Below are 15,227 nucleotides of genomic sequence, written 5' to 3'. Positions count from 1 at the left end.
AAAAGCTCAAAAGATAGTCTACAATTAAAACGTGCTTTGAGTTTTTATAATTATGTAATTCTTAGAGAATGGAAACCTTTATTCCAGTTTGACCAACGATCAACTTCATAGCTGATAAGCATAAATGTTTAGTTTTACATAAAGTTTTAATTAAAAAGAAAAACTTGAATGAGGGACTAATTCTAAAGATTATAGACCATAATGATTCCTTTCTTTTAGATAGTAACCCTAAAATTAAATATTTGAAGATAAAATTGTAGCAAAAATCAATCTATCATAATGAAGTTTATACAAATGAATTTGTCTTAGGCAACTGCAAAGTAACAAACCTACCTCATTCTTGTGGATTTCCATTCGTAGGCGGTCAATGTTATTCATGGTCTCTGCTAATTTAGGCTGCAAACTCCCTGGATCCCCCATTTGTGGATTTTTCTCATACACATCTTTCATTTTGTTGAGTGCTTCTCTGAAAATCAGAAGGAAGTCACAGAATTAAATATTCACTTCATATGTTCCCAGATAAAAGAGTTTCATTTGATTTGGGGGGCTCTCATGTAGCCTATCTTAAGAGAGTAATAACATCTCTTTAAATATAGTCAAACATTACCTGTTTACAGATAATGTGCATAAAGATGATTGTATAGAGTGGGCAATTAATTTATGAAGACCGTCTTAAAACATTTGGAATAAAAAAAGAGATTTTTCATTTCTTCTCATTTATGAGATTTTATATATGTAATATATGTAAGTATATATTACATATATGTATATTGTGTGTGTATACACACACACACACGTATGTGTCTTTGTATTTATATAGGTTTAATCAAGGACTGGAAGAATATTCCTCAATATTCTTAAACTCATCATGTCCCAAATCAAATTCATTATATTCCTCCATAGACATATATTCCTCCTTAGTTCACAGCATCTTTGGCCTCCCACTCATCTATGCTAGAAATAGGAATACATCTTTAACTTGACCCTCTCCCAGCTCATTCATCTCCTCCTCATTTCTCTAATCACACCACTGTAGGTTATGTATGCCTCAATCAGCACTCTGACTTCCTCTAATATCTGACATTACTGGCTAACAACTCTTTTCCTTCTTAATTTCCTAGAAGTTACATTTTCTTTTCCTTTCTTCTCACCTCTACTGTCTCATAATGTCCTTCAGTGGCTCTTTCTCAACTTCTGCTCATCCTTTAAATGTGTTACATAAAATGACAGAGGTTTCTTCTCATCTCATCTTATACGTCTTTTTGAAAACGATCCCTTCTACTTTCTAGTTTTACTGAAATATAATTGACTCTACTATTTTAATATCACCTATCTTTAGAAGATTTGAGTACTTTCAGCCTTCTTTCTTTCCTAAGTTTTAGACACTCTGAACAAGTATCCTTTTCGGGGTCCATCTAGTGCCTTTTTTTTTTTTTTTAATTCTGTGCTCTTTATTGCTTTTTCTTTTTAAAATAAGCCCCTAAGTGTAGTGCTGAAGTACTGTCTAGTGTTTCTAAGTGCAAGAAGGCTGTGAGATGCCTTATGGAAAAAATGTTATGTGGTTAGATAGACTTTGTTCAGGCATGAGTTACAGTGCTATCAGTAACTGAGTTCAAAGTTAATAAACCAACAGTATATATTATAATGAGTCTTCAAATAGAAACACACATAAAACAAGGTTATAACTGACCAGGTGATGAAAATGTTGTGGCCAGAGGCTAAATGGAGCCTTAAACCTGTATTTTCCATTTCAGTCTTCACGAATTCAGTGCTCACAATAACTTTATAGTACATAACTATCACATGCTGGAAAAACTGGACAGCAACATGCAGAAAAATGAACCTAGACCACTTTGTCACACCATACACAAAAAGAAACTCAAAATGGATGAAAGACCTAAATGTAAGACAGGAAGCCATCAAAATCCTTGAGGAGAAAGCAGACAAAAACCTCTTTGACCTCAGCTGCAGCAACTTCTTACCCTACACATCTCCAGAGGCAAGAGAAACAAAAGCAAAAATGAACTATTGTGACCTCATCAAAATAAAAAGCTTCTGCACAGCAAAGGAAACAATCAGCAAAACTAAAAGGCAACCGACAGAGTGGGAGAAGATATTTGCAAACGACATATCAGATAAAGGGTTAGTATCTGAAATCTATAAAGAACTTATCAAACTCAACACCCAAAAAACAAACAATCCAATGAAGAAATGGGCAAAAGATATGAATAGATGCTTCTCCAAAGAAGACACTCTGATGGCCAACATATGAAAAAAGACTCAACATCACTCCTCATCAGGGAAATACAAAGCAAAACCACAATGAGATACCACCTCACACCTGCCAGAATGGCTAACATGAACAATTCAGGCAACAACAGATGTTGGTGAGGATGCAGAGACAGAGGATCTCTTTTGCATTGTTGGTGGGAATGCAAGCTGGTGCAGCCACTGTGGAAACAGTAAAAACAGAACTGCCGTACGACCCAGCAATTCCACTACTAGGCATTTATCCATGGGATACAGATGTGCTGTCTCAAAGGGACACATGCACCCCAATGTTTATAGTAGCACTATCAACAATAGCCAAAGTATGGAAAGAGCCCAAATGTCCATCGATGGATGAATGGATAAAGATGTGGTGTGTGTGTGTGTGTGTGTGTGTGTGTGTGTGTGTGTATACACACACACACACACACACACACACACACACACACACACACATACATACAATGGAGTATTACTCAACAATCAAAAAGAATGAAATCTTGCCATTTTCAACTACATGGATGGAACTAGAGGGTGTTATGCTAAGCAAAATTAAAGACAAATATCATATGACTTCACTCGTATGACTTTAAGATACAAAACAGATGAACATAAGGGAAGGGAAGCAAAAATAATACAAAAACAGGGAGGGGGACAAAACGTAAGAGACCCTTAAATATGGAGAACAAACAGATGGTTACTGGAGGGGTTGTGAGATGGAGGATGGGGTAAGTGAGTAAGGGGCATTAAGGAATCTCCTTCTGAAATCACTGTTGCACTATATGCTAACTTGGATGTAAATTAAAAAAATAAATAAAAATTAAAAAAACATAACTACCACAAATAATGAGAATTAACTATATTACAGTGTTTCATTTATGATTAAGCATCCCATTATACCTGATGTACAATTCTTAACATCAAAATTTCAATCATTTCTACACCTGAAACTAATGTGATGCGTGTCAACTATACTTCAATTAAAAAAAAAAAAAAAATCTGGAACGAAACTGCCTGAGCTACAAAAAAACCAAAAACAAAACCCTCCAAAAACTTTCAATCACTCATGCTATGGTTTAAGCTCCAATTTTATCTTTACTATAAAAGCAGACAGTAAGGCACCAATTCACTGTAATAACCCTTTATTCATCATAAATATCTGTTCATTAAAACAAAACTGAACCAAAGGAAACTTTTTATAAAATTGAAAAAAAATTACAGCAATGAGTTAATGAATCTGAAGCTATAAGTAATCAAGTACTGTATGCTAACTTGCTGCAAACAAAATAATTATAGCCTTAGGTTTCTACTGAGCTCAATTTATGTATCAAAGCAAAATGAAATGTATCAAGGTATAAGAGGCGGTTAATGTTGGTGAAAACTACTGTTGATAATGAACCATTAAACTGTTTTGCAATATTATTGAGAATATGGACTATTATCATCCAATAAGTAAACTGCAACCTAAGAAACTAACATTTCATTTTTATTTATCACACAGCAACCATAAAATTTTGCAAAGTTTAGGAGTGTATTTTTCCCTCAAAAGATATTTTAATTAGGATATATGATTTTTATATCTTCGATACATCACATTTAAACATATCATTCAAAGTATACCCCGAAAGGAATAATAATGGTAAAAAAAGACTTAATAGAAGAATACTTTTGGTCTGATTCTTTTTGTAGTTCTCTGTTAAGTTCATCGATACGTTGCTGTAGTTTTTTACGTCTCTGTTCTGGTGGCAGATGACTGAAATCTTCCAGTGCTGGGCCCTGAAAAGAGAATCTAAATTATAAAAGACATCTTGAGGAAATTTTCTTTTTTAAATATACCCGCTATAAAATAAAAATACACATCAGTTTTAAGTTTAATTTAAAATTAGCCCCAAACTTTTAAGAAGAAATCTACACAGATATGTGTATGTAAATTAAAACTATATTGAACAAAGCTTGAATTCAAGTTTATGAAATCATGAAATAGAACAGGTAAAAATATAACCAGATAAAGAAAATTGGTAATGACCACTATCACATTATTTTCAGGTCTTGGCAGTTAAAATAAATACATATGAACCTTCTTACAGCAACAACAACAAAATGGAAACACATAACATTTCTCACCTATACAAATTATTGTTCTTTATATAACATCACCACATTCTCAAATCAAATACTGTGAATGTTCAGACTGCAAATATGAAAAGCTTATACAAATAAGTAGGCAACTTACCTCACAGAGATAATCTAACTGGTGAAATATATTTTAATATTGCATAGTCTCTGAATGATTACACTTATTAAACCACTCTTTAGAACCAAAACATACAAAAGGTAAAACTATCCACTGTGTGAACTGAAAGTAGAAATTATTCTAATAAGGAGTTTATTTTCAATTATCCTTTTGTACAACCAATAACATACCTCAGTTTTTCCCAAAAGAAAGATAAAATCCAAAGATTAAAGATGTGATCCTTCTTTAGGAAAGATGCTTTATGTTTGAAAAATTTTTAATGTTTTAATATGCAAGAAACTATCATTTAGGAAAAAGTACTAGTATTTAGTTGTAAACTTCTGATTCAAATTATGTCTTTCCCATGTTAAATGTTAATCATGCCACTCATATTAGAGGTTACACAACAGAGCCAATATTAGCAACTATTGATTCTATTTACCATAAACCCATATTTACATAAGTTTTGATACACTCCAAAAATTGATGATACCTATCACTCTTCATTTTTCTTTTTAAAATGGCGATATGAGGGGTGCCTGAGTGGCTCAGTCGGTTAAGCGTCCGACTTCGGCTCAGGTCATGATCTCACGGTTTGTGACTTTGAGCCCCGCGTCGGGCTCTGTGCTGACAGCTCAGAGCCTGGAGCCTGCTTCAGATTCTGTGTCTCCCTCTCCCTCTGCCCCTCCCCTGCTCACGCTCTCTCTCTCTTTCAATAATAAACGTTAAAAAAAAAAAAATTAAAAGAAAATTAAATGGTGATTTGAAGAATATGCCAGTTCAATTTTTAAAGTATTGTTGAAATGAAACTCATCCTTGCTCTCTGGGCCATTTATGCCTATAACATACTTAGTAGCTTTATTTCACCATCTAGAAGAATGTTTCCGTGACTTTTAAAAAAAGAGAAAACTCACTCTTAGGATGGAACCATGATCAAAGGTTAACATTTCATTAATAACAGAATCTCCAGAATTTTCCCCAAGTGGCCTATACATTATGGATATTCAACAAGCTCACCTTAAAAAATAGGGCATCTTGTCTAAGTGGCTTTGGTTTTTTAATCTACCAAGTAGCAAAAATAATAAAATGTCAATCAACCAAATCTGACCTAAATAAATGAATGGCAGAATTTCCTAAGCAAGGTGCCTTTAAATTTAGTGGTCAATTATTAATGTAAGTTGTCGGTTTTAATTTAACTTCAGATGTAGGTTTTGAAAAGTATTATATATGTGCCAAAGATAAAACTTTTAATCTATATATTTTTAAATATTTCTTAAAATTTTGAAAAACTATCTAGTGAAGTAAAGAAATATATTTCAATGTGGGTATTTTTTGGTATTATTACAATAAACTCACAATTACCTGTAAGTAAACCTGCCTGCTTCCCACTTACCCCTAATCAAACCTTGTTCTCAAATTTAGTAACAGTAGGTATGAAAGCATTTCTAATATCCCATTTTGACATAACCTATTCTTTTATAGAATTTGAGAGCTAAACACTCTATTTCCAATGGACATAAAGACCTGTGAGGTATTTATTGACAACTTCTACTACAAGGGAATACATTTTTAAAAGGCTAAACTGAAAGTCTGAAAGAAACTGGTCTGAAAGAGAGTGGTCTACTTTCTAAAAATAAGAAACTATGCAACCCCCAATGATTTGGGGGTTAGGTCTTCACAATGTAGTTCCATTAATGTGATTGAAATGTATAAAGGACCATTTCACTCACACACTCTCACACACACACACACACACACACACACACTCTCTCTCTCTCTCTCTCTCTCTCTCTCTCTCACCCACAACTGCGCAAGCACATACTATATTTAGATTATGTGTGCTTTTATTCCCATTCAGTACTACAGAAGAAAGTACTGACTCTCTAATGAAATTAGTAGGAAATTTTCTTTCTTACTATTTTGAAAATCTAATGATTCTTGTGATAAACTACAAATAACATGTATACAATCTTTTTAAAAGACATTAAAAATCATTTTTAATTTTCCTTGTGTAAAAATATGAACTTTTGTTCTACCATGTAACTTAATGATTAACTATAATTTTATGCTCTGTAACATGACAAGGACTCCACTCAGTAACATTTAGGAACTTAATAGGTTGATTAAAGTTAACCATATTATTTTAGAATTTTATGGCATCAAGAAATACTGGCATATGTTGGACTATGGATCAAATTATAACAAGAAAAGACACATACAAGGTGAAAATGTAAGGTCGTACCTTACTACTTAGTCTGAATAAAAAAAAAAAAAAAAAACCACAATGTTTTGAGTGGCACCTGGGTGTGAAGTGTCTGACTCTTGATTTCAGCTCAGGTCATGATCTTGTGGTTTGGGAGCTTGAGCCCCACACAAGGCTCTGTGCTGACAGCATGGAGCCTGCTTGGAATCCTCTGTCTCCCTATCTGCCCCTCCCCAGCTCATGCTCGCTCGCTCACTCTCTCTCTCTCTCTCTCTCTCTCTCTCTCTCTCAGAATAAACTTAAAAAAAAAAAAAAAGTTTTGAGATTATTTAATGTTGGCACAGTATATAGATCAGCACATAAGGCTTACCATCTTCACCGACCACTGAATAGTTCAATGGAAAACAGAAAGAAATGGTAAATTATTCACATGAAATCAATACAGAAGATGCAATAACTTATACTTTTTTTTTTTTACAATATTAAAATAAATCATGAACATTTCACAATCCAAACAATTATGCCAGAAAAACAATTTTAAGCACATTTTGGGGAAAGTAAATTACTTGCAAAAAAAAAAAAATACACTGATGATAATGGGCAGATATTTTCTAAATGCAACAAAAACTTAAAAGTAAATAGAAATTCTCCGTAAGTGGATTTTACTTATAGTTCTTCATTCTCTAAATACTAATATTTGAAGAGCTAAATATAAAGATCCAATATTAGCCATTTGAAAAACTCTTCTATGAAGTATTAAAAAATGAAAAACTCTTCCCAATGCATTAAACAAACTGGCATCACAGGAACTGCTATAGTTCAAAACACTTTTTTGAATTTAAATATGTCAAGGGTAACATTTCTACCTTAGTTATAAGGTTTTTTAAAAAAATGTACAGACACATTAGAAACACATTATCAAAACAATGAGTCACCCAGATTCAAGTTTCCCATACATATTTCTTAACAGACACAAATACATGCATTGAATGTTGCTTTGAAGACGGAGTGTCTACTTTTCAGTTTTTCTGAAATCCATATGCTCAATAAGCAACACTAAAAATATAACGTCAATTTTTAGAAAGAAAACTAGATAAAATTTTTCTTTCTGAAAATATAACAGGATATAGCCAGAGTGCTCTCATACAGTACATATACTACTCGTGTGGTATGTACCACACATATATACACTAATGGTGTGTGTGTGTCTGTGTGTGTCCGTCCCACATGAGGTGGGTTAGCACGGCTCTGCAACTGGCAATGCATCTACCAAACATACCAAGTAAACACACGTGTGCACACGTGTCCATGCACACACGCACACACACACACACACACACACACACACTCCTTGTGACCCGTAATATGCAATTTGGCTTTACAAAGCTAATCTTCAATTAATCTCATTCATTCATGGCTTGCAACCTCTAAAATTTTTATTTTTCCCTGTTTTCTAAATCACGATGTTTAAAGAAGGGGGATGTCAGGTAGAAGAATTTCACATAAAAAATATGAACTTTAATAAATAACTGACAAAAATATCTACCCCTTATCTCCAATGAATTGGCTATATATATTAATGGTTATGATGATAAGAAAGATGACATTTGCTATCCATTAGCTTTCCAATTAAGCTTAACATTCTTTAGACTGTCAGTAGTTTCAGGGAACAAAAAGCACAACTTATTTTAGGATCACAAAATTCCTGGTAAAAAGGTTAACAAGTTTAAGTTTTAAAAAGATATTCATGGTCTTCTTTAATGTTATTAAGACAAAATTATATAGAGCACAAGAAACAAAATATGTAGAGTATTTGAATTTATCTTTTATAATTTTCCCCAGCTAAATTTCTAAGTGAAATAAAAATTATTTTTCCAGTTTATGTATTAATAGGCTTCAGAGAAAACATTAAGATAATTATAACTGAAATATTGAATGGTTCAGGTTTTAGTTAGTCTAGTTTTATATCAATTATAAAATTAATTTATGGTACACTAACCTTAGATTTAGGGATACAAAAAACTCAAGTTCTTTGTAAAATATTAGAAAAATATTCAAGTTTTCTTTTAAGTAAGTCATGTTCAATACATAAATATCTTCCTCTCATATACAATTATCATGTACCTGTAACTAGAAAATTTCACATACCCCCATACCTTAATAAATACACAAGGGAACTAAAAAAGGAAATTAGGCAATTAAAATGATTAGATTTTAAATATAATAAAAATATAAATTATTAAAATTATTAGATTTCTTTTAAAGATAGGAAAATACTGATAACTGTATTCTGAATAAATAAAAAGCTTACAAATATGACTATGAAGTCTTTCAGACCATGAATAATTTAGACAGATAATATGGACTTGTTATTGCTAGATAAATCTACTTCCCAAAAAAAGGAGTACCCAACAATCTCAAATGAAACAGTCAGAGAGTAAAAAATATTTGTTTGTATATTAAATAGTTAAGTTGAGGTGTGCACCAATTATCCATTAATGGTTAGCTCCTGATTTCACATAAGGAAAATTATACACCATCATCCCTCAGAAAAGGTCTAATGGTATCAACCATCAAATTCAAAAACACTGGTCCAATATAACATTTCTCAGATCCTTAAAAATATTAGGAACTTTATATAGAAAAAAAAAAGAAAAATTATAATTTTTTAGAAAGCCAAAAGCAGATATTCAGGAAAAACAATAGGTCGCCTGGGTGGCTCAGTTGGTTAAAGCATCCGACTCTCGATTCCAGTTCAGGTTATGATCTCACAGTTCGTGAGTTTGAGCCCCATGTCAGCTCACCCCGGACAGTGCAGAACCTGCTTGGGATTCTTTCTTTCTCTTTCTCTCTCTCTCTCTCTCTTTCTGCCCTTCCCCCGCTAATGCTCTCTCAAAAATAAATATTTTAAAAATATTAACAAAAAACAACGTAGCAAACATAGTTCAAAACAACAGTTTCTGATTTGAATGGTACAACTCATCAGCTTTAAAAATCCTTAAGACTTGGGGCACCTGGGTGGCTTAGCTGGTTGAGCATCTGACTTTGACTTGGGTCATGATCTCACGGTTTATGAGTTCGAGCCCCAAATCAGGCTTGCTGCTGTCAGACTACCAGTGCACAGCCCGCTTCTAATTCTCTTTTCTCCCCTCCCTAACCCTCCCCAACTTGCACCCTCTCAAAAATAAACATTAAAAATAAGAGAATTCTATCTCTCTCAGTTTTGCTTTATTCTACACCAATTTGTATGCACAGGTCCTTTTACAAAAACAAAAAACAAAAAACAAAAATTTCCCCCCAAAATACCTTAAGACTTATTTTGTAAGTGAATGGACTGACATGTAAATCCATGTTTAAAAAACAAAACAAAACAAAAACCTGGCTTCTTAAAGCTTCTCTTCTTTTTTTGGGGAGCCTAGGTGGCTCAGTAGGTTAAGCATCTGACTTCTGCTCAGGTCATGATCTCATGGTTCTTGAGTTTGAGCCCCGCATTGGGCTCTCTACTGTCAGTGCAGAGCCTGCCTGGGATTCTCTTTCTACGTCTCTCTGCCCCTCCCCTGCTCACTCTCTCTCTCTCAAAAATAAAAACATTTAGGGGCACCTGGGTGGCTCAGTCGGTTAAGCGCCTGACTTTGGCTCAGGACATGATCTCACAGTTTGCTGAGTTCCAGCCCCACGTGAGGCTCTGTACTGACAGCTCAAAGTCTGGAGTCTGCTTCGGATTCTGTCTCCCTCTCTCTCTGCCCCTGCCCCACTCACAGTCTGTCTGTCTCTTTCTCTCTCTCTCAAAAATAAAACAAAAACAGTAAAAAAAAATTTTTTTTAATGAAAATAAAAATAAAAAAATAAATTATTTTTTAAGAAGTTCTTTTTGGATTTTCCTATATTGAGAAAATTCTTAACTGGAAGAAAAATATCTCCATAGGTTAATTTTGAAATAGAATCTGATAAACTACTAAATACCAATCAAAATGAAAAATGTCGGGGCCCCTGGATGGCTCAGTCAGTTAAGCGTCCGACTTTGCTCACGTCATGATAGCTGTGCTGATAGCTCAGAGCCTGGAGCCTGCTTCAGATTCTGTCTCCCTCTCCCTTTGCCCCTCCCCTGCTCATGCTGTCTTTCTCTGTCTCAAAAATAAACACTAAAAAAAAAAAAAAAAAGTCAATGCCAAGATTGTAATAAACTTTCCTTTCTGCTCTATCCTCCAATATCCTAGTTAATTTATCTGTCATATTTTCTACCTTACATATTGCTTTTTCTCCTTTGGTACGGTAAGTAATAACAAAAGTAGGAGGATTTTGACCTTCTGGAACTGGCTCCCCCAAAACAATGTTCTAATATTTAAAACTAAAGCAGTAAGTGGAAATAAGACAAATAATAACTAAGCAGATACTTTTAAGTTCTACAATTTTATAAAATGTAGATTTTATAATTCCACCTATAACTTATTCAATAAAAATGAAGAGGTCACATATTTAAACTTCTCTCTCCAAGGCTCACAGTTCTAACTGCCTAAATTTCACACAACTATTTGATATCTCTATAACTATACTGTATAGATTACTGTTAACTGGATCTGGTAGACTCAATGTGTAAGATACAGAAACAATTACAAAAATATAGCTGCTAAACAGTCATTTTTCATAACAGCAGAATATTTAATAAAATCTAAATCATCATAGAGAAGAAAGATGGGAATTCTGCCCTCTTAAGTCAGGCAAAAGAAAATCCCTAATGATTTCTTAAGTGTTTCTAACACGTGTTAAGGGCTTTTAAAAATGAATACAGGTTACTTGTACTGTATAACACAGACTCATTCCTACTGGCTTTTCAGAATATCATTAATTACCTATATCATCATTCAACACAGAAGTAGGTAAGATAGATGTAAAAATGTTCATGACAGTATAGGAAAAAAGGAAGTCCAAAAAGGGACATCATATACTAGAACATGTCTACTGCATTACTGACATCACTTCAGGTTGTCATAGTGTTTTAATGAAAATGCAAATAATGTCATCTTGCCCTAAATGAATATATCTTGTTCTACATGTGGCCAAAAGAGAAACTCAACTGAAGCAATTTGTAGAAAAGGCTACAGAAGGTAATTAAAACAGACTAGACAGAGAAGAAAAGAATCGAAAAAGAACGCAAGCAGGAAGGCAGAGAGGAAGGGAGGAAGAGGGAAGGTGGGGGAAGAATGGCAAGAACAAGAGTAAGCCCAACTATAGTGTATCACTGTTAATGATTAGATTTTTTAATGGCACTGATAGATTGAGTTCTCATCTGTGGGCTATCACACCTATGTTTTTCATATGTCCAAACAAATGTTCAAATTTCATAAATATATCTAAACTATGAGCTATGAATATTACAAGCACATCCTTAAAATCAAATATAAACAAGAGAAATTAGTTTCACTAACATAATGGAATAACACTACTATTTATCAGTAGTATAATAGGTGTTGCTAAAAAATAGCTCGATATTTGATTTTTACAATTCTAAAATTTTTCATTTACAGAATAACTTTAGTTTTAAGTAAATACCAAAGACTGGGCAATTAAAAAAAATATTTTGGTAAAAAAATACTTTTTTTTTAAGCTCAAGAACACAAATGCCATGTAAACATTACTCACTAATATCTAGTATTTTATAGGCAAATAATTTACAAAATATCTTCTAATGTATTATCTTAATATGATCTAGAATCTTGATATTTAACATGCCTATCTTTAATTTCTTATGTAACTACTGGAAACTGTGTTTTATACTTCTAAAAGTAGGGAAATTAAAAATTGAATTTGATTTTTTTATAGACAACAAAATACTTTATAAATTGGCAGAAGTCATCATTAGTGACAAAGTATTGCATGAGTTAACTGCAGTGACAAATTACTGAAAGTCTTAAAAATGTAAATACATTACAAGACAATGGTGGACATATGATTTCACATAAACAAAAAAATAGCTAATATGATTGTACCCAGCACCCTCTTTATAATACCATTCTTTTATGGTTGCGCATTTCAAATGTTATAAAGAGGAGTTATTTTTAACTTGAGGGCAGCTATACTTAATTCTGTGGTCTTTTTAAACTACATATTTACAGGAGAGAGCCTTATAATGAGGGTGGAGAGTATTAAAAGCCACACTACACACACAATAGGCCATCATGCATTTTAACCCATTATTAAACTTACCCCTCTTTTGAGACTTCTGAAAGAAGGAATTCTGGGCTTCCCTGTTTTTATTTCATTCATACAATAATGCACGGGCTCAATGGAGAATGTGAGAAACTGGGACCCATTAGGAGTACTGGATGTGAATAAACTAGTAGGGGTTAAGGGTGGGGACTGTGGCTAATATGGAAATAAAGAAAGGAATCAATAAGCCAAATGTGCATAGTTTTCTCCTAAATGAAAATTCTATTTTTGGCAACATACTTTTCACAAAATAAATCTCAAAGTTTTCTATAAAAATGTTATAAGAATATTAACATAGTTTTGCCAAAACGGTCATTTTAAGAAGTAAAATTTACTTTAAGAAATGTACCATTTCATTTGATCACTTTTTACAAAATGACATTAAAAATATAGAGTACACAAATTATAATGTCAGAGAAAGCAATATGACCTACATAAAAAAAATTCTCTTCTAATTTCTAGAACATTAGCACTACCTAACTGGTTATACTTAACCTGCACTTGTGAGAGATAAAGGCAACAGCTACAGGTAAAGTTATCTAAATAGATAATATATATTAAAACTGCAACTAATTATTATCACAAATAGGCAAAAAGTTTTCATTACATTTGTGGTTTTTCTCTCAGACTGTTTCTATTTCATCTTCATTGCACCTCTTTTAAAAAAAAAAAAAAAACTTCAGCAGTCCTGGTTTTTCTAAGCTTTCCTGTCTACTCTGATTTGACTTAAAAAAAAGTCTCACCTCTCAACTTCTCACCTGGAAAATATTAAAAGCATGAATAATGCTTGAGTTAATTATAAGTGTACTTCTGAAGAGATTAATAGGTATATTATGAGTTAAATTTATCTGCATTCTTATGTCTAGATCAGAAAAATGAATTAAAGTCACCTATACTTTAATAAATAGAACATATCAGATTAAAAGTACATATCTATTCCCATACTAGATAGACACTATTATAAGCACTAAATTGGTAGGATTAAGCACTCATCTATTCCATTTGCTCATGCTGCTGAACTAGATTTATCTAACATATACAGCACATCAAAAAATGGGTTCCAACAAGAAGTTAAGAGAGATTCTCTTAGTAAACTGGAGATTTTTAAACTTCAAATAACCACAAACATTGGGCCCCTCCCATTAAACATTCACATGGATGATAAAAATAACTTCATTAGTACGATCTATAAGACCTAAAGTGACATTTATTATTGCTATAGTCATTCATTCTAATAGAGAACTGCAATTTTGGTGGTCTTATAGTTAGATCACAACGTTTCCTTAGAAATTCTGATTGAAACTGCATACAAGTGAAATTTCAAAAGCATGTAATTCAAGAGGTATTAACAACTATTTAACATTTTTACTCATTAAGTGGTGGTCAAATGTTAACTCCAGAAATAATTTTTACTATTAAGATACAAAACTATGTTTCTAATAAGTGAAAAGTTAACTGAATCATTCAGATAAAAATACTTATTCTCTATTAATAGTAAGCCATTATCCACTCAACACCTACATTGATTTAAATGACACACTAAAATAAAACTATTAGCATAGAGGAATTTCATGACTTTTACCTTTGGCTTCTTTCCAAAGAGCCACAACTTGCCCTTGGCCTTTCCTACTGTGGTTTTGGCATCCATCTTCCCACTTTCCTGTTTGGATGCACTGATAGTCCCATCAGAAATGGTTCTATAAATATGTTGACTGTAATCTTCAAATGGAAAATCTCCTGGAGGTTCAAATCCAGACTTAAAGGAGTCCACTACCATTTGAGAGTCCTACACATAAGAAACATGTTTTTAAAATCATTTCATTTATTTTTAATATTGTTAGCTGTTAAAAATTTACTCAAGGAAACAACCAACAAAAATTTAAAGGAAATAATTCTACAGATAATAATTAAAGGTTAAAGTGAATAATTTCTTCTGGTGGATTAGTAATAAGCCTTAAATATTTTAATCCCAATAAAATACGAATTTATAATCAAATTAACATTTTATTAGTTCGTAATATTCATGAAGTGTTTTCATTCCACAACTTCAACCCACTGAAATTCATCTGAGGACAAGTTAGTTGATAAGAAAGATTTAACTGACAAAAGGAATACAGGAAGAGGTTATTCTCAAGTAGAAATTCTAAGAAGTTTCAGAGGAAAAAGGCTTTTTGCTTTATAGGATATCTACAAAAAGTTGATCTTTGAAACAGGGGAAAAGACATCTATGTAAAAGAGTAAGAGGTAGAAAGGCTTTCATGCATCCAACAGGGGAAAAGATAAAATATACTGAAGACAGTTGGGAATGTTAACTGA

The 15,227-nt window shown here is 32.8% G+C and overlaps 1 protein-coding gene across 6 annotated transcripts in view; it reads right to left on the bottom strand.

Annotated features, from left to right (window-relative positions):
• The window catches only part of FNBP1L (formin binding protein 1 like), a 125,387-nt gene that overhangs the window by 7,888 nt on the left and 102,272 nt on the right, over positions 1-15,227 (bottom strand). For 4 of the 6 annotated variants that reach the window (XM_043575595.1, XM_043575599.1, XM_043575596.1 and 1 more), the window contains 5 exons: positions 14,494-14,697; positions 12,909-13,067; positions 7,075-7,089; positions 3,935-4,044; positions 334-466 (listed from right to left, as the gene is read on the bottom strand). In XM_043575595.1, the coding sequence (XP_043431530.1) occupies positions 334-466; positions 3,935-4,044; positions 7,075-7,089; positions 12,909-13,067; positions 14,494-14,697 (621 nt within the window). The remainder of the gene's footprint in view (positions 1-333; positions 467-3,934; positions 4,045-7,074; positions 7,090-12,908; positions 13,068-14,493; positions 14,698-15,227) is intronic. The other 2 variants (XM_043575597.1, XM_043575598.1) reach the window with 1 other exon arrangement.

The sequence above is a fragment of the Prionailurus bengalensis genome, chromosome C1 (assembly GCF_016509475.1).
Source record: "Prionailurus bengalensis isolate Pbe53 chromosome C1, Fcat_Pben_1.1_paternal_pri, whole genome shotgun sequence".
Classification (NCBI taxonomy): domain Eukaryota; kingdom Metazoa; phylum Chordata; class Mammalia; order Carnivora; family Felidae; genus Prionailurus; species Prionailurus bengalensis.
Note: the sequence above shows the minus strand (reverse complement) of the source record. Positions and strands in the feature narration are given on the sequence as shown.